The following is a 20503-nucleotide window of genomic DNA, read 5'->3' on the forward strand; positions in this document are numbered from 1 at the left end:
ACCGACCCTGCCCTTCCCTCAGGAGTCTCCCCTCAGGAGTCTCCCCCTCAGGTGTGTCCCCTCAGGAGTCTCCCCCTCAGGTGTGTCCCCTCAGGTGTCTCCCCCTCAGGTGCGTCCCCTCAGGTGTCTCCCCTCAGGTGTCTCTTCCCTCAGGTGTCTCCCCCTCAGGTGTCTCCCCCTCAGGTGTCTCCCCTCAGGTGTCTCCCCCTCAGGTGTCTCTTCCCTCAGGTGTCTCCCCCTCAGGTGTGTCCCCCTCAGGTGTGTCCCCCACTGTGGTCTGTTCCCTCAGGTGTCTCTTCCCTCAGGTGTCTCCCCCTCAGGTGTCTCTTCCCTCAGCTGTCCCCTCACGCCCTCGCCTCCCGCCTCCGGCGCCCTCAGGCGGCAGCAAGCGGCATCCCGAGTCCGGCCCCGTCTCCACCGGCAACGCCGCAACAGCGAGCGGGGAGCGGGCTGGGCTCGGCTGGGCCGCTCCGCTCCCGGTCCCGCTCGAGGGGAGGGAAGGGTCGGTGGGGGCAGTGCCGGGAGGTGCTGAGGGGTTCGGGGAGCCGCTGTCACTGGCGCGGTGCCCGTAGAGCCTTTCTCCCGTCAGGTGAGTGCCAGGGCCGGGAGCGGGCGGCGCGGGGCCGGAGGAGCCGAGGGGTCTCTCCCCGGCGGGTGCGGTGAGTCCGGGCACGGACAGCGCGGGGTTCTTCCCGTGAGGTGAGGAGGGTCTCGGAGACGGGAAGGGCTGTGCTGACACCGCTGTGGCCTCGGGCCGGGAAGGGGGGGCGGGCAGTGGAGCCCAGCCAAGGGAAAATGGGGATTGAATGGTTTTTGCTGGGCTCGTAGCGCGCCTCAGCCCGAGGGCTGCTCGCTCGCCCGCTGGTGCCCGGCTGGCGCAGCTCCCGCCGCCCTCGGGGCAGTGCTGTGCTTAATCTGTTTCTGCTTGAGCTCTGCAGCCGGGCTCCCAGCAGCTGAGCACACATATAATTGACTGCATAAAATCCCTTAACAAGCAGCTCCTGCAGAATAGCTCCTAAATGTGTTTTCTATAAATGGATAATTGTAACTTCTCTTTATTTTTTAGTTTGCTGTTGTCCCACATACAATATAAGTTATAATTTAAATTGCTGACAATATTAATACCTTTCTAATAGTGTTTATTCCTGAGGATTTTAACTTTTTTGCTCTAATGCTGTCTTTTTACTTTTATTTTTAACAAGACTAAGTCTATTCATATAATGGATACACACATCAGGAAAATGGTGTGGTTGTCGGACAATGATCAATATTTGGAAAAAACTGGGTGAGAAAACTTACTAAATATAGTTGAGACTTCATATGTAGATAGAAAATAAATTGTAGTTTATATAAAGTATATACTATATCCCTTCAAAACATCATATATTAAATTAATGCTTAAACAGCTGTCAAAGTATAGAACAATTCCTACAGAAGAAACTTGAATGACTTTATGACAATACAGGAATATGATGGGTAATTAATTGCTCTCATAAAATCATTGTCTTGTAGGGTGACAAAATTCCATCTACCATGGCAAGATTCTGCTGTGCCTCATCTAGGACCAGATAATGGATTGCTGGGAACACATAGCAGCAAGACACAAGATGTGCTGGTAGGTGAATTTTCCTACAAAATGAAGCAAGTAATACAGTAATACATACCCACTGTAAATTCACAGTGGGGATAAATAAACTGATAGGCAGCTAATGTGATCCTTACATATATTTGCATATATACACAGTTTGATAGATGTGATCACTCAAGTTGTGAAACTGCATGTAGTTTCTCTGCTGAGAAATGCTTATATTTCTCTGCTGGGAGATGCTTATTTTTATTCTTCTCTGGTAAATCACTGGGGTATTAATTTGAATTTTTTGCTGAACTCTTCTGTTTCTTGTCTTCATTCTTTCTGCTCTAAATGAAGTTCTCTTTCTCCTTCCTTCAGCTTACAGTCTGGGGATATTGTGAAAGCTTCTTTTCCTTTGTATCCCACATACAAAAGAGCATTCCAGTACATAAAATTACATTCTTGGACATGCACTGCCTAGCAGCAACTCTCCTTAGGACTTACATTTTTGTCCCATTTAAACAGCACGTTTAATTTCTCATACTGCATGTAATATTTTCTCACTTTCATATCTTTGATATGTGAACTTTGAATATTCTCTATTGAACATCCATTGTAAGAGCAAATTAAGAAAAAAAAAATCATTAAAGGAGACATTTTGCTAAATATTCTCCAAAATGCATGAGAAGAGCATTGTCCTGTGATGGTAATGGGTATCTAAGGAGCACTAGCCTAACTCTATGCACAATTACATAAATGAAGTTCCAACAGTCCTCTAAATTGGTGAAAAGATAGTCCTGTGTGATTTAGTTACAAACTTATAAAGGTTTGTTTTGGTAGCACTGTTATACAAGTCTGGGAGGAATTTTTTGTTAGCAAAATAGTCTGTTCTCTGTCACAGCCACTGTAGGTGCTTGTGTGATGTGGACAAGTCTGGTGTGAAAGGGGAGCTGAAAGCTGACATTGGGTATCCTTGTGTACCTGCTCATCTGACCTGAGACATTCCAGACAGGAGGCAAAGTAGTCATTTGTGAATAAAATTTCTAATTATTTTTCCCTTAATTCTTCCTATTCTTCCTTTTTTTCTCTCTCTTCCAACCTCATAGTTACTAAGGACTGTGTAGACTACCTATGGAGCAGAAGTCACTCTTCTATAGATACAGAAAATTCTATATCCACAGTAAAAGCCCATTTTTAGGAGGACCAGTGATAGCTGTTTTCAATGTGTTTTACTTGTTGGAATCCCAGAACTTTAGTTTTAATTATGTTCACCAGGATTTTATGATGGATATTTTAAATTGAGTGTAAAAATAAATTATGTTAAAACTTGCAAGAGCTCTTCTTGAAATCCACTCTAGGTTTCCACAGAATTTGGAAATACAGAACCTTCCAGCTTCTTCCTAAAGCCTCCAAAGCACAAAGGACCATTAGTTATTCAAACACCAGGCATCCTGGCCAAAACCTCAGCAGACTGGTTGAAGACATATGGATTGAAAGGTAGCATAGAAAGAAAAACTCAACAGGTATGAAACATGAATTAAAGACAGAGTATGTGTTTTATTTAATGTAGTTTTTTCTTCTTATAGCTAAAAAGCTGGACCTTTATCAAGTTCTGGCTCCCAATGCTTTCTCTCCTGTGGAAGATTTTGTACCTATTCTTAAAAAAACAGTATCATCAACTCTACATGAGGCAAGTGATGAGAAACTTCTTTTCCCTGGGTTTGTGGGGTTTTTTCTTTCTATTGCTACATTTAAATCAGTACTTTATAAATTAGCTGAAATTCTACTGAATTTTGAAATTTGAGTCATAGATTCAACTCAAATACTCTTAGTGCCACTCTTAAGAATGACTCAGGAAGAAATTCCATGTTAGTCTGTCTTATGTTGAGTTCTGTGAACTATTTCTCTTTCTAGAAAGTGATGATGCAGTTTGAGTGGTATGATGGAACTGTAAAAAATATCCATGTTGACCTGCCAGTATTGTACAACTATCAGGTAAGTTGTCCATCATGATATGGCCTTGTCAGGGCTAGACTACCATCTAATTATTCCTCATTAATTGTCTTGTTAGCTAAGTACTGCAGAGATTCATGTGCACACAGCTGTCCATGCAAGTCTGCAGCCACTGGAATTCTTACAGGCAGTTGTGACTCTTGAGGATTTCCTCCTAGATCAGAGTGGGACAGTTTTAATCAAAGAGAAGCTTCTGGGGGTGTTTGCAACCAGGGTTTGCCTACAGTGGTCTGTCAGTCCTTCTTTCCTGCTTCACTGGCAGGCCTTACCAAGGGCTATGAGAATGTTTCCAGGCAGGGCAAATAATTAATTAAAGTGAGAGTGATGTGAAGTCTGTGGAACTTTACAGCCAGACCAAAAGGAGAGTGTGAAGTGGCTGAAATGATAAGCAGCTTCTGTGTCTCCTGGCTCACTGGTAGATGCTTGTGTTTTGTGCTCCCAAAGCATGCTAAATTACAGTTTTATTTCTGAGTTCAGTGCTCTTTTCTAGCTTGATATGCCCTCATATAATACCTACATATACTTGGAAATGTCATGGTGTGTAGAGTGTGGACAAGTTACCTTAATATCAAATTGATACTGTTAAAGAATTACATGTTTGAGAATATTGGTTTTTGTTTGATTATGTGTTTTGTAATGAACGCTGCCTAAAACTGCTACTGAAGAAAGGGTGAGCTTGCAAAAACTGTATTTTAAAGCTCTTTTTTTTCTTTTCTTGATATGCCTGAACACCATTTTGGAACATGGTGGCAAGAGGAAAAGTGAAGTGGAGATACACACCTTTAGATTCTTTGTTGCTTTTTATCACAGTATGTTTTTTTCTTGGACTGTGTTCTCATATCTGTACTAAGAATGAGGTATTGCTATCTAAATGACTTAAAATACTTTTTTTCATTACTATGCTGTTAATGTTATTTCTGTATTAAGCATGTGGCAATAAAAGACTTGAACTTTTTATTTTTAACATAAATTTTCTTTATTTATGCGTAGAAACTCCTTGCTAAAATGGTAAGAATCTATGAGAAACGAATTGACTGGCTTTCTGTGGCTAGCAGAAGAATATGGGGAAGTGTTTGTGAAAGAAGGTATTGTATTTGGTTTTGGGGTTGTTTTTTTTGTTTTTTTTTTTATTTGAAGTCTTAATGTGTTTGAGAACAGTGTTTATTTACATCTTGTCTGGGGCCTTACTCAACCTCAATTGCACATTTGCTCCTTTTCCTGTTTACAAACCTTGACTATGGAGTTTCAGACAAAAGGAAGGTAGCTGAGCTACCCAGCACTATAGATTTTTTTTACTCATTGATTAAGGACTGAATTGGCCCATCTGGCCACTGTGTTGTGCTGGGAACTCACATGCCACTGACTGTCCATCACATCTATGGGTCTTTTCAAAACTACTGCTCTCAAATTATTCCCTGTCTATTAAATGTGATCATCCTGCATTGTCTCTGCAAGCAAGACTTAACTCTGACCATGCTGAGCAGCTCTAAATAGGTAACATGCTCAATAACATCAGTCAGTCCATACCTGAGCATCCACTCTGGCACTGATGAGCTGAGAGGAAGTTTAATTCTGTCTTTGGAGTAATATTCCATATGTTCTTGTATTGTTGGCTGGGAAAGGCCAGTGAACAATCCAACAACTCTCCTTGCTGGCAAACATCCACACATTTCAAGAGGGTTTTAGATACTCAAGTACTGGGAAGGAGAAGGAGCCAAGTTCCGGGTTCAGGAGCCATTATGGCACTACAAGTAGCCAGCACCCTGATTATTCCCTAGTTTAGGAAAGATAGAAGTTTCCATCACTGTTCCTATTTTTATTTTTTAAGTCACCTAATGTTTTGCAGAATTTTTTTAAAATATAGATTCTGTGTTTATACATTCTGATACATAGGTAGAAGATACTTTCTCTGACAAGTTAGAGTGCACTGAAGATAAGAATACATAATTAAATAAGACTTTTTTATCTTTTTTTTAATGAATAGCATTTTTTTTATATAGGGTGGTTATACTTGTTGATATATCAGTGACAAACTCTATCTACATCTCTCATATCCAACATTCTTTGCGACTTTTACTTGAGGAGCAAATGTCAGATAAGGATCACTTCAATATTATAGGGTAAGTAACTATGGAAGAGTCTTTTAAAATAACTGTAATGCATTGCAATGAAAGAAGTATGCTGAGAGACTCTAATTACTAATAAGCATATTTTAGTATTTGATGGTTTTTAGTGAAGTATTTGCAAGACTATCACTGATCCTTATTAGGTGAGTGCATTAATCAGATATATGGAGACCAGATGGTAATTAAAAATCACTGTTCTGGGTGAGGGTCACTGGAACTGATTGCATCATACCTGTAACAAATACTCATCCTGCTGTATTGTTCATAACAGTATTAATTCACCTGTCAGAAACTTACCAGAAGAGGAATTTAATGACTCAGGTACTGAGGGCACCCTTTAAATTTCACAGTAACTCCAATACTGTTTAATATACTGTGGTGTTAAAATTCTGTACTCAACTCTGGCAGGCAGAAATACGTGGCACAACTGCTAAGAGCTGCTGGGCAGGTTTCTGGCAGGTAAAAGTAGGAGCCAGAAGCCCATGGAGTTCCTAACATGGTGTGAGAACAGAGCCCTTACCTCACAAGAGAAGTACTGGCAGCAGCTGAGGGTTGGAGTTCCTTTTTCACAATCCTTCCACTGAGATTTTCCCAGCTCATGTAGGATCCTATTCAGGAAAGAAAATCAAACAAACCTTGGGTGATGGATAAATGGGGATAATTAAATGGTTTGAAATAGAAAATGGTTGGCATTGGGCAGTTTTATGTCTGTAATACCCCAAATGAGATTTTTCTTCTTCGGTGAATTTATTTTATCTTTTTGCTTATTCTAAACCATAATCTGAAAATTAATTGCTGTTATCTTTTTGTGAAAGATTTGGGAGTGACATTGTGCCTTGGCAGCAGGAACTACTTCCTTCCCAACCAGAAAACTTAGAAAAGGCTTGGAGGTAGGATCAAATAATTATTCCGTGTATGTGAATTTCACAAAGAAAAATTGCAAACTAAAAAATTCTATAAGTTTATCATGTTATAAAAATAGGCTGCCATGTTCCACACTGATTGTTCGTAGTGGTTTCTTGTGAAAACAGTGTTTTAAAAGTTAATAGGCTTGGTGACTTTGTATTTTATATGTATATATAATGTAATATGTACACAGATACAGAAGTGTCTGTGTAAGGAACGAACAAGTTGCATGAAGAATTGAAAACTGCTTCAGATACAACTGGGATGTCAGAGCTAAGCAACAGAATTTTTCCCACATGCTTTGGAAAAAATCCCAGGTTTCTGTTTGTGGAGTCACACCTTCTGTGCTCTCATTATACCTCTGGTTTCATTTCTGTTTCTGTAAGTTCTACTATGTTAATATTTTTCCACATAAAATTAGGAGAGGATTCTTTCCTCTTTATGCTTTGTATCTTACTTTAAAAACTAGTTTGCCATGCTGGCAATCCAGAAACCAAAACAAATAATTTGTTATATAATCTGGTTTTGCTGTCTGTCATTTTCAAAAATTTTAGACTCCAGTGCAGTGTTATTTAAGATACTTGGTTCTCTTTATTGTTTTGAGCAGAAACAAGCTTTTGTTTCTTCTTGCTTTGAGCTGTAAACATCTTGGTTTAGGTGGGTGTTGAGCTTGGAGTGCAAGGGCAGTAGGAATTTCATGAGTGCACTCAGAAGAGCTGTGGAAGTTGACTTCAGAGACAAAGATAAACACAAATCCCAGGGACTCTACCTGCTGACCACTGGAATACCTGATCAGGAAACAGTGAGTGTCATAAAAGGCAACTTTTCTCTAAGTTCCTGTCAAAACTAATATCAACATTATTTTTCTCCTTTTTTCCCCTTATGGCCAGTCATCACAGTTCATTGGCAGAGTATTCCTCCTTTACCTACCTAAGGTAGCACAACTGTCAGGATCCCAAACTTCCATTTCTTCAATTGTTAATCATGTATTGGAGGTAGCAGTTATTAATTATGTGTGAATTATTGAAAATTGCTTTTAGGATTCCTTTCCCACTCCAGCTCTGGACATCGTTTCACTTCAGATTTCTGAGTTTGAACAAGCTGATTTTTTTTTTAAATTTATCATTTCTGTACAACTCATGGGAACAAAGACACAAATAATTTTCCAGTGGAACTCCACAGCATGTTATGTAGACACAGCTCTTGTTTTTATCCCACTAATCTCTTGCTTGAATCCATATTTGTAGTGAATGTGCTCCATGGCCATTAAGCTGCATGCACAACCTCGAGTTTCTACATTTGTGCAGTGAGGTATCTCCTGCTTTTGTTACCAAACCTTTGGAAAATCTGGGCAGACCTAAGAAATCATTAAAGCCCATATGGCTGACAAGAAAATGAGGGACAAATGGACAGTTTCATCCCTGCTTTGCTTCAGTGCATGGCTAGGTTGATGTCCACAATCTCTGTCTTTGGTTCCCAAATTACTCCAGCTCACCTCTTGCCTGCAGTAGAGCTGTTGCCACTGAGAGCAGCAGTAGTGACAACAGTTGTGTGTCTGCATGGACTGAGGAGCCGTTGGACTGCTCAGGGTAGTTCCTGTGCTGAACTGCTCCAGCTGGGAGGATCTTTACAGGAACCAGTGGAGTGGATAGAAGCTTGTCTGAGGTAGAGGCCCACCCCTGATGTTTCTTTTTCCTGTCTTACAGCACACAATCAGTGCTTATGTGGCTGAGGCTTGCACAGGTTTTGATTTGCAGCTGCATGTCTGTCTGTTCAGTGTGACAGAGGGCACTGACTCCAGTGGGATTATTCCAGCCCGCTATGCCAGCCCAACAGAAACTGCCAATGCTTTCAAAGAAATTGTACAGGCAGCAGGTGGGAGATTTCACTGGTTTGGAGAAGCAGGTATGAGCAATGGAAAGTCAGCACATACTTCTTTTTCATTATTGAAATAATATGCATTAATGCTTTTTTATTCCCAAATCAAGTCGTTTACTTTTTTTAAAGATATGCTGATGCTGTACTAGCACTGAGATATAAACACAGGTCATAGTTTTATTGAGACTTTAATCACATTGCAGAATATTATAATGCAGCCTTAATGAAGGAATTTGTTTGGGTTTTTTTTTCTTATTTGAATTCACTATTTTCTGTTAGCCTTTTTAAGGATACTTTAAAATATAGTTACTGATAGGTCCAGGTGATCAGGCTTTCAGGAAACAAAGGTTTTTTGATTCTCTCCTTTGGTATTTAGCATGTTGCACAAATTGTTGTACGTTTTGAAAAATACTTACTTTGTACACTTCAAAAAAAAGTGCTAATTAGCATCTGTTTGATCATCAGGTATTCTTGAAAGTGATGATATTACCAGTATTATATCTGAAATGGAAAAAGCAAAGAACTACTCCCAAAAGGTATGAATTACATAGGGCAGGAATGTTCTAGAGTGTGAGAGTAGTGACCACAGAATAAATAAGGACTAGAAAGCAGTTGCACAATAACACTGCAATGACTGGTGTTGGAGTAGCCATGATTCCATACCAAATACAAGTTTACAGTTCAAGTGATTCTCCTTTTTGTTGCCAATCCTGTGATGAATTCTTTCAAGTAAATTAATTCTTTATTATAATGAAGTTATATATGTTGTATACAAATAAATAATACTGCATTCTTGTAAGTCCTATTGTAGGGAGGGTTTGTCATTAGCACAATGGCTTTGTCAATTCTGAAAGAGTTATTTTCTCAAGACTGTATCTCACCATATTCCATGCACATCACTTTTTTCCAAAGACACCAAACAGAATAACAGAGGCAGTATACTGCCTGGCAGTGTGGTGGCTGTTTCTTCTAAAAGTGTGAATAGAAAGAGATCTGCATTCAGAACCTTGTCCAGAGGGCTGAGTACCCTGTTGAATGCAGGTCTGAGTCACTGAAGTTGGACGTTTTTAAAAGAAAAGCTGGTATAGATTCAATGACACCTTAAAATGCATTGTTATAATTTAACAGTTGCATATACTTGGTTCACCATCTTCCAGTTTGTTCCAGCCTTGGTCTGTACACACTGCTGCCTTTTGGCTTAGTCTGTTTGCCCTGAGCAGGAAGGGTTTCCATACAGCATGTTTGACCAAGCACAGCATTAAAGGGTTTCTGTTCAGTTAGAGCTGTTAAGAATGATCAGATAGGAATTTTATTTAATATTATAGTAGTAAATACAAAATACCTGTCTTTGAAATGTCATTTCCTTAAATTCCATGTATATGAATTGTGAAGCAATGTGGATTTCCATTTCAGTGTGCATTCCTTGTGGAGTCCTTAAAGCAACGCTCAGTCAATCAGTCTGTGAAACCCCTCACACCAGAAGGACTCTCAAATGTGCTTGTGAGGAACAAAGGGAAAAAAAACCAGAAGGTGTCATCTCCCAAACCCACAGCTGTGAGTCTGGCTAGAATGGTTTGAAATGGTCCCATTTTTAATATGTTCTGGGTTAATTAAAGATCCTACCTAGCTACTGGATGTTCCTCTTGGTGAGAGAAGTGCTCAGCTGAAAATTTGAAGAAATAAGAGCAGAACTGTGATAGTACTTTGAAACTATGTTTGCATTCAAAATGCTACATATACCAAAAAGTGCATCATACTAAGAAATTAATTATAATGGAACTACACTGTAGTGTCAAAAGGTGTCTAAATAATCCTTCCTCTCACCTTACAAAATAATGTTTAATCAGAACAAAGGCAAAGCAGAAATGTGCTTTACCAAATTACATCCATTTTACAAGTCTTTCTAGAAGGTACTGAATGTTATGATGCTCTGCTCATTTACAGATGAGGCAGCTGCAGCTCAGTAGCATATCTTTGGCCTCACAGAGACCCAGCATAAAACAAGAACAGGATTCAGGATTTGTTTTCCTGCCTGCTGTGCTTATTTCCATGGAGCTGCATTACTGAATCCCTTGGGATTTTGCTAGTGTTTGTTCATTTTGACTGTTCATACATCTGTTTTGAGTAGGTGTGCACATCTGGAATATGCATAAAGGGCCAGTGCTTGCAGGAACTTTCAGTTCTCATCTTTGAATTTGGAATGGCATTGTAGGTGTGGGAATGTAGGAAATGGGAATGTAGGTGTGGGAATGTTGCAAAGGCTTTGTAGGTCTTCCAGGCTGTTTTATCAAAAGTGACATGCTCTCAACATCTCTTCACAAATGCAGGAGAAACTAATTACTCAGAGATAACAATAGAGCATAGTTTTGCAGGGATTAAACTTTAAAAAAAGGAGTACGGGGTTGTCTGTAGATGTTTGGTGATATTTATAGCAGAGCTGTATGTTAAATTAGATGTCAGATGCTTGAAGGCTCAATGTCATAGCAAGTTTATCCTACAGCAGGGTTAAACAGGGGTTTCTGTTGTTTAGCAGACTGCATAACCCCAATAGGAATGAGCTAAACCCAAAGGAGAAATTACTGGTGTCAATACTAGATTTTTAAGTCAGTAAAATGCTGAGGAAAATACTAAATACTGTATTCTATAAAGCAAGGCCATTACCATACTAGACTGCTCCTTCAGGTGGCAAAAATGGTCCAAACTCCTCTCCCTGTAAATGTTAGTCTTCAGGTTTATGGTAGCAAATGATATTGGCAAGATAATTAAAACACAGCAATTAGAGTTACTTAACCCAGCAAGAAACTGCAAATTAATGGTTGTCATGGCAGTCTGTGGATTTGTCAAAGCCAGAGTAAAGCAGGAATTCAAGAATAAAGAAACATAGTTCCAGGTTAGAATCATGCAGTTATGATCCAACTGAAACACTTTTTACTTTTTTTTGTTATTAAAGGTACTGAAGGATATTAAAGACAACCATGGTGCAGAGAGAAGTCCTCCTGTAAGAGTAGTGGCATGGCGTCCTCCTAGTGCCAGAGCAGGAATTCCAGCAGGTCTGTATAGATTTTGTCTTCAGTGGCCTTTGGGTTTTGTTTAAAAAAGAGTATTTAAATTAAGATTTTACAAACACCTGGAATTGTAATCTTTATTCAGATTTATAGGAACTATCGTGCTTGTTTTGGAATTCCTTTGGGATGAATAATTTATCTCATTTGCTTCTACACTGTGCAAGGAAGGAACTCTGCACAGCTATGCAATGATTTCCAGGTCCTAGGATTGAATACCTGGCCTTTATCAGGAAATGTCAAATGTGTCTGATGGAAAGTAGAACCCCATTGTGTCCATACCTGAAACCATAAGGCTCAGCAGTTCAGACATTTATTATGTTATTAGTTCAATGTATATATTACCATGAAATCTGTTAGATCCCATTTTAATTCATATACTGCTCCACTTCATTTATTTATGATCTATTAATGAAGGAAAAGTTAAACACCAATGTCTGAAGTGCTGACTCTTCCAACTGCTCCTGGTGTATGAAAAGCTCTTAAACTTCCAGTTCCTGATGGTCTCTTAGAGCCCAATTAATTTCTTCTCCATTAAAAACATTTCCTGTGTTTTTTCATTGTATCATCTCTAACATTTGCAATTTTTTTTCTTTACAATGAATCTGAGTCTTCAAATCCACTAATGTTGATATGTAGCAGTGTTTACAAATCTGGATTCATATTTGTATCTGAGATGCTCTGTACAAAGTTAACTCATTTCTCCAACAAATATTATGCTTGTTCAAACCCCTATTTTTTTTCAAAATAACACTTGTGACATTCTTCCTGACGGTAATTTCTGTATTTGTAAAGGTTTCATTTCTATGAAAGCCTCTCAAGTAGTGCTGTAATATGATTTTTCTTAATTAGTGTCAAAGAAAATGAAGTATTTATAACTGTAGCAATAGGAATATATGAAGAGAAGAACAGGGTTGAGTTCTTCTCATGTAACAGTTTTATCCAGCTGAGCTAAATTAATGAGGTTTTTTATCTATAATTTACTTGCAGCACAAACAGTAAAAGAATGGCCTCAGACTGAGAATAAAGGAAAGCACAAACCCAGGAAGCAGGCAGAGCTTTCTGTGTCTATATTTTACACTGAAGAAGGAAGAAATGTGGGTATGTGTTATCAGGATGGGATGGGTGAAGCCCTTTTCTTATCAGCACTTGTATAATAAAACTGGCAGGATGGTAAGTCACTGATAACCAGTGTGCTTTGAACAGTGAGTGGGAGAGAGTTTCACTTACAAATAGTGGTAAAGATGTTTAGTTTGGGTGCAGGTGGGTGGCACTTTTTGCCTGTTTTTTTAATTGGGTTTTTCTTCTGTAAAGTCCCTTGGGATCTTTTGATCAAAGGTGCTCCAAGGAAAAGCACTGTGAACATGGTTTAGTTGATTACAGAAGATTTGGTTCAGAATTTTTTTGAAGGTGACAATTTTTTTAAATAACTGATTTTTTTTTAGGTATTTTGTTCCTTTCTTAAATAGGTACAATATATCAGAGGTATCCAAAGGCAGTGTGTGTAAGAAAATCTGTTTGCTCTGTCACATTGCCAAAGGAAGAGGAAATCTGTTCAAGCAAAGAGGTATTTTTCTCCTCACTAATAAATTGCCATTTTGGAACTATCCATCTGAATTACTGTAAATGTTCGTTGTGATTCTGTATAATATAATTACTTAAACTGTTCTAATATTTGCCAACAACCAATTGCTCTATTTGTTTGTCTTACAAGTGGCTGACCAAGTACAGTATTAAAAAGCTTAAATTGGATTTGCCTAGACTGATGCTTGGTTGTACCCACCAGAAGAAAATTGTGGAGTGCCTGCACAAGAAAGTATCAGCAAAATACTGTTCTATCTTCCCCAGTGCAGAAATCAATGTAGGTTTTTGCAGATGTGGGGTACCTACATTATTGAAAGGCTTTGTATTTGTTTAGTGAATGTTGATTGATGTTTCTGGCTTTCTGGTGTGATGTTCTCTCCACTCTTCCCTGTTCTTTCTAAATTACACTTCCACTAGCAAGCTAGAGAAGGTCTTTTATTCACCACAAAAACCATTTAGCATGTTTGAAGTCCAAACTGTGTGTTCTTTAGAATATGTAGCATCTCCTCTGCTCATACAGTATGAAAAATAATTTTTATAATTTAAGCAAAACTTTCCAAAATCACGTTTGAGTTGAAACTGGGAAAATTTTGGATCTTGATTCAGTTTGTGTAATGATGGGAGAGAAGCATAGAAAGTTAAGTGCAAGCAACAGAGTCACAGGATTTTTCTTACCATATTTCATAGATGTAAAGACAAAAATCTCCCTGATGTCCAATGCCAACATTGCATATGTAGCAGCTGAGCTCAGATTTCCTGAAGTAAGATGCTCTTGTACAAACTGAATTTTTCCAGGGGGTTGTGAAACATCTGCAGATTCACCCTAAAGAACTGGAAGGCTACACAGAACAACTGGAGAATGTGCTGCAGTGCTACATCCAGAGAGTGCAGTGGCTTCTCTCAGGTACTGGTGTGACTCTGGTTTTCTGTAAAGCACAACATCAAGGTATAAAAACATTCTTGTCTGCTGTTTCTGGCAAAATAAATAAAAATCTATAACCTCCAAAGTGAATAAGGATTCTCTGTCTTGCATTTCTTTGAAAGTTTAGAACTTATTATTGGGAATGCAAGAGAACTCAGCATCTGTGCAGCTGATAAACATCTCACTTGCTAACAAATAATTCAGTTTTGGTCTTTGTGTGTTTGTGAATACAGAGCAGAAACTTTCTATCAGCAGAATATATACAGTAACACATACAAGCAAAATTAGCTTTTTTGCATGTTTTGCTAAGAATGTGCCCTGCTTAGAAGTTCAGCATCACTACTGGTGAAGACTGTTTTGATCTCTCTGTTGCTCATAAAGAGCTTTTTGGGAAACAGTTTAATTTTTTGCTGGATTGTAAAGGAACTACAAATTATTTAATGCAAATTGCTACAATCAGCTAGTAATTAATGTTTGATAGTGCTAGTTTTGAAATGGCCAAAGATTTTTCTATTGTTAACCTTTTAACTACCTAATTGCCATATAGATTAGACTTAATTATGTGGAAATGTGCCCAGAATTACCCCAAAAAACTGAAGACTTACATTATGCTCAATAAAATAAGGCTATATAATAACTCTTAATTAGTTTTAATGTTCTGGCCCAGGAAGTCGAAGATTGTTTGGTACCATTTTAGAAGCAAATGTCTGTGTTTTGATTGATACATCTGGTTCCATGGGCCCATATTTGCCATCTGTCACAAAAGAACTTCCCTCCCTTATCTGGGAACAGCTGAGAAAAAATGAAGTCAGGTATGGTGAATTGCTGATAAAGACTGAAATCTGCACTTATTATTATGTAATCACATTGCTTAATAATTACAGTAATACAGCACTGAAAGACAATTTGAGTAATTATTGCATGTTAGAGTATAATGTGCATGTGACAAGATCTGCTTTTTCTGTTGCTTTTACCAGTTTTAGGTTCTAAACTCTCCAAAATCTGAACCTCTGGTGTAGGCTGGTGTTGTTTACCCTTTTAGGCTCAGCATAGATTTTCTGTTTATGCAAAGTAAGAGATGCTTTTTGACTCTTCCAAGGCTGAACATCTTAATGCAACACGAGGCTTTTTGTTAGGGGGTTTGGTTGGTTTGGTTTGTTTTTTACTGTTGTGCTTGTGTTTGGTTTTTTTAAATTTTTATTTATTTAATTACTTCAAAACTGGCTTATCCACAGTGACTCATGGTATTGGTTAAATGTTGTGGGTCATCTTTCTCCTCAGGTTTAACCTGCTGAGATTTGCAGAAAATACAGAGAGTTGGAGAGAGTATCTTGTAGAGGCAACTGATGAAAGCTGCCATGATGCTGTGCAGTGGGCTTCCACATGCCATGCTCATGGGAGCTCCTGCATCCTTGCAGCTTTACAGGTTGGTGTGCCACAGCTTGGAGAACACATCTTGTCTTGTGGTGGTAAAACACTTCCACCTGACTGGTGACATTCTGCCAAAATTATTATGGCAAATTGTACAACATCTTTACATGCATATCATTGAACAGTTTAGAAATCAAGTCACTGTATCTGGCCCCAGGGCTAATAGATAGTCAAATTTATTGATCATACTAAGTTTTTTTTTTAAGGAAAGAATACTGGATGGGGAAAATAGCCAGTTGCTCAAAGTGATGTTTGTGTACAACTGTGGCTGTGATATGTTGCTCTGACCCAAACAGGATTTTAAATAAGAAGTGTTTGTTGGAATCTCATGGGTTTTGAGTACAATTCTTGAACTTCAGTAAAAGGTGAAGAAATTTTTCTCCTATAAAAATTCTCAGTGTAGAAACTAGTAATAACTTAAAACTGAGCTTGCAGTTTCACAAGATTTAAAATTTGAATCAAGAAAGAAATTTTACCTTTAATGAACAATTCTTCTTCCAGACATCCTTGCACAATCTCTATATAAATGTTATGGCATTCATCATGAATGAAGTCCAGTAGAGCTGCAAGGCATGTGTGTAGACAATGAATCAACTTCTTTAGCAAATTTTCACAATATTCATTCAAGTCCTAGTGAGCCTGATTTTCAGACATTAAGCAACTTTAACTCCCATAAAATATGATGTCAAAATCTTTGTTAGTAGGTCTCCAAAACCAGTTAATTTTCTTATTTCAATGAGTCAATTTTTGGCAATGCCCTGCTTATAAATATGTTATCTTATGCTACAAATTACCTACTTAAATTTTCAAATTTATATCCTCGATCTCCTTCCCTAATGAGTGAAAATGAAAAGACAAAACTAAGTTGGTTAATGATGTGACAAATATAAAACTACCTTAATCATTGGAATGGTGTTTTTGTTCTGAAGTATAACATTTCATATAAATGTACAAATTCTTTAAGCATATTTTCTGCTTTCCAGAAGGCTCTCAGTTTCCAAGGTGTAGAGGCACTGTATCTGTTGACTGATGGAAAACCAGACACCAGCTGCAGTCTGATTTTGAAAGAAATTGAAAGATTGAGAAAGAAACAAGATATTAAAATCCACACCATTTGTTTTAGCTGTGCAGACAGGTATATGATACTTTTGCAAGAACAAAAAAACCCAAAATCTTTTAAAATGACTACTTTATTGTCAGAACTCTGTGCTACCAAGGTGGTAATGGAGAAGGAATTGCCACATGGCCTACATTTCATACAGAAATTTATAATCATGTCTTCCAGTCTATTTGTTTTGATGTCATATTTTTGAGGAGTTCTGAGAAATTCTTTTGCTGTTGCTTTTGGAAAATAATTTTCATAAGTAGCTTTCTACTTTGTGCTAACAGAGGAGCTGTTGAATTCCTGAAGAAGCTTGCTTCCCAAACAGGAGGGCGCTTCCACTGCAGTTCTGGAGGTGAAGATGGACAATTAGCAGCACACAGAATATTGACAGAGGGCCTGGATGATGAAGATGTATGTTAAATAAATCAGTTTGTTTTGTTTCATTGCAACTTAGTTCTTCATCAGTAGAGAAATCTCTAAAAAAGAAAAACAGTAAGAAAAAATAATACAAAACTTCTAAGATATTTAATATTGAAACTAAAAAGAGAAATCTTGGTATCTGTTTTTGCTTTCTGCTAACTGCCTTGGTGAGGTGCCCAAGCCCATGAAGGAATACTTAGTGCAAAGAGAAAGATAAGTAAAAAATACATATGTCTACATGTGACTTTTAAGCTAACTTCAGCTTTTACTTTCTTCTTATCCTTGCCATCTTGTGTTTCATTGAATAGTAAAATCCTTATATGCTGCCTAGCACATGAGACCTCAGGCATTGCCACAGCAGAAAAATGTTACGGAACAGAACCTGGTTCAATCTAGGCTTGCTCTGCTCTCCCCTTGTGAGACCAAGAACTCTGCAAGCAGGGAAGGTTAGAGCTTAGGATCAGTTATTTCAGTTGGTGAAACAAAAAATAATAAATATGCCCAAGTTAAACTTTTTAACTTTATTTTCAGAAACCAGTTTTTCCTTACTTTGAAGGAGATGATTTAAAGAAACTTACTCAAGAAGTAGCAAAAGGTAGAAGTTTTTTAAAGCAGGCAAAATCTTGGAGGTGAGTATTTATCAATAATCTTTGTATTTATTATTTCATGGAATGAAGACAAGAATACCTGACTCGCAGTCTGTTATGTAAAAAAAATAGACCTGGAGAATTATTTAGAATAGGAGTGAAGGACAATTAAATTATATTGATCTTTGTGTTTCTTCGTTGTTACCCTTCCTGACTGCCAGTCCAGAACCAGAAAGCACCAACTCAATAGGAATAGCAGGCAAAAGTACCTGCAAAGATCTTTAAAATGCATTGTAGCTCCTCAGTGAAAAGTCACCCAAGGACAGGACGAAACCGAGACTCCAAGGTGTTCTATGCCTCTGTGAAAAACTGCTGTAATTCTTTGGAGTTTGTTTTTCTTTGAAACAGGTTATTGCTTGAAAACTGGAACACAAACCAAAAAGACAACTCTGGTATTCAAAACAATGTTCAGGTAAACAGTCACCACGTTTGCATCACAGTTTATGTATAGTTCATGTATTTCAGTAGAAAGGTAATATTTTATTAAATGTATTTATTTATAGGAGTGACTTTTTCCAAAGCTGGAAACATTTGGAGTGATTTTAGTTCTTAGCTGAGATAGTCCTCAGTAAAACCCCATATAACATTCCTGTTAAAATTCTCCAGAAAGTGCATAATACTGTAGCTCCATGAAACATGTAAGTAAGGAAACTTGATTACTTTCAGTTTTAAGTTGTATTGGTTTTCCGTTGCTTTTTGTCAATGGTGACACTGAGCCCATGCTTTTTATATATTTTGAGTTGTATTTTAAAAAGTATTCATATGCTTCACTTGTAGGATTAAATTTGAGATGAAGAAAAGATGCTGAAGAGGTTTGGAATCATACCATCATAACCTGCTTCTTTTCAAAGTGTGCTCACGCCTTCCAGCTTCAAGCAGATTTATTTTCTTTGTTGTCACAACTGCTGGCAAGACAAGAAGTTGCAGATGATAAGTGCTGCACTGACTCCACTTACAGATTTTGCAGGATTCAAAGTAAATCAAGCCCTGAACTCTACAAAGTTTAAATATAATAAACTTTATAAATATAATAAAGAGGATAATTTTCAATATAGCTAATAGAAATTTTAAAAGTGTATGTGTCTGTAATTATACAGGGTCACAACTTCTGTTTCTCTTCTACTGCATCATTAATTTCTTCAATTAGTTGCTGGTATGTCTAAATTGCCTTTTTTATCTGTTGGTTTGAGAATTCTTTACTGGTGCTTATTATCCCTAACATGAGACAGATGGCTGTGATGTTAGGAAGGTAATTCTTTATGCCAGTTTTGCATAGAAAGTTCAAGAAATAACCTTAATACAGAAAACAAAGTTTGTAATTCATGTTTTTGCACAGAGATGTTTTGCTAATAATTATTTCAACTCTTGCTGATGTAGCCTATTTGTGTTTGTGTAACCAGGCACTGCCTATCTGCTGAGCAATTCTGTTCTTACATATTTCCTGTCTAGAAAGATTAAAAATATATTTGCCACTATCAGTTGATTCGTGAAATATACTTGATTTTTACTGATTTCTGTAATGACAACTCACTACTATTTTTTAGATTTTCACTGTTGCCTTTTAGAGTGTTAGAAATTCAGGTGTTTAATATATGTAATATAATAAAAATGCATTCATACTTCAAAATTAAGATACTTGATCTGCATTTATTCAGGAGCCATTTACATCTCCTGAGTGCCACTGGATATGGTGTGATATGGGAGGTGGGTCTTTTCTGTCCCTTTATCTCTTTTGTCTCTGTAAAGAATTAAAAATTACTTCTATCATCAATGTACCTATTTAGTGTTGTATGCTCTGACCTGGGTGACTCTTGCCTTCCATGTTAGTGCCAGCCTTTACTAAAATGTTGCAGTTAAACGTGCTTTGTGCTATGCATTACTTTATGTGATTTTATTTGTGGATGTGTGTAACTGCTGAGATGATTTGATATGAAAATGTTAATTGTAAATTAATAGGATTAGTTACATTTCTGTTTGGGGTATAGATGATAATGACTGATAAAATGAGGATTTATATTAACAGAAATGTTAAAACTAAATCCAGGTAGAAAGGATGAGCTTTCTGTATTGCCAAAAAAGGGTTTCTTATTTGTTCCTTGGAGGATTTAAGAAATGTCACAGTACTGTAGCATAGATTCTTATATTCCTATAAAAGTAGTTTAAAAGAACTTAAAAGGAAACACACTTATGCAGGTTAAAGGGTATCAGAGGCTCTTTGCAAAGATCATAATGAACATGTTGGATTTTGCAAATGTGGGTAAGCATCAGAATATTTCAGTCTGTTGTGTTAGACTGCAATTGTCAAAGCTCTATTTAGAGCCTTTTCCCCCCTGTACAATATTTGGTGTCAGAGGTTTTACTCTACCAAAACAGTTGCACTTACCCAGTGTCTCCATTGGCTGATTGTCAGTGGATCTGTAACCCAAAATTTGGTGCAGCCTACATCAGTACTCATCACTGAGCTGTTTGTTTTGGCCTGGGCTGAGTGTTTGTCTCTGTGGTTTCTCTGCTTCTCCTGAGCATCATCTCACACTCCAGTAGGTGTTGGGAACTCAGGAAGCCTTCTCTTTGCTGGTGCTGTGAGCTAAGGGCTTCTAAGCCTCCTGTTGAAGAAAATGCAATGAAAAATAAGGAGCAGATGTTGCTGTTAGAATCTCTGTAAGCACAGAGGCTGTAAAACAGTCAGGTATTACAGTGTTGAGCCATTACACCCCATCCAAGTTCTCCTCTTTTGTAAGAGTGTTTACCCTGTGCAGCCAAAGCCTTGTGGTCTTGCAGGCTGGTCAAGCCCTGCTACCTCCTCAGAGCAGCTCCTTCCTTTGAAATAGAGATTCCATCT

At 37.9% G+C, this 20503-nt stretch overlaps 1 protein-coding gene across 1 annotated transcript; it reads left to right on the forward strand.

The window, feature by feature from the left end:
* The first annotated feature begins 1106 nt into the window (after positions 1–1106).
* On the forward strand, positions 1107–18718 carry VWA3A (von Willebrand factor A domain containing 3A). The gene is made up of 24 exons (XM_056503723.1): positions 1107–1285; positions 1513–1615; positions 2929–3067; positions 3157–3260; positions 3485–3565; positions 4574–4668; positions 5584–5703; positions 6525–6599; positions 7273–7417; positions 8322–8520; positions 8959–9029; positions 9907–10047; positions 11444–11543; positions 12546–12656; positions 13025–13122; positions 13270–13416; positions 13935–14043; positions 14729–14873; positions 15343–15487; positions 16476–16627; positions 16882–17008; positions 17549–17646; positions 18013–18076; positions 18442–18718. Exons 1-24 carry the CDS (start codon positions 1221–1223, stop codon positions 18445–18447), a joined length of 2640 nt encoding a protein of 879 aa, XP_056359698.1. The 5' UTR covers positions 1107–1220; the 3' UTR covers positions 18448–18718.
* The last annotated feature ends 1785 nt before the right edge of the window (positions 18719–20503 follow it).

The sequence above is a fragment of the Oenanthe melanoleuca genome, chromosome 14 (assembly GCF_029582105.1).
Source record: "Oenanthe melanoleuca isolate GR-GAL-2019-014 chromosome 14, OMel1.0, whole genome shotgun sequence".
Taxonomy (NCBI): domain Eukaryota; kingdom Metazoa; phylum Chordata; class Aves; order Passeriformes; family Muscicapidae; genus Oenanthe; species Oenanthe melanoleuca.

What these genes read in the sequence shown, in the direction of transcription:
- VWA3A (XM_056503723.1), top strand. Translation starts at nt 1,221, where the DNA reads ATGGATACACACATCAGGAAAATGGTGTGGTTGTCGGACAATGATCAA. An exon ending in GCAAGACACAAGATGTGCTG is followed by an intron (nt 1,616 to 2,928) that starts GTAGGTGAATTT and finishes AATCCACTCTAG; the next exon opens with GTTTCCACAGAATTTGGAAA. An exon ending in TCCCCAGTGCAGAAATCAAT is followed by an intron (nt 13,417 to 13,934) that starts GTAGGTTTTTGC and finishes GAATTTTTCCAG; the next exon opens with GGGGTTGTGAAACATCTGCA.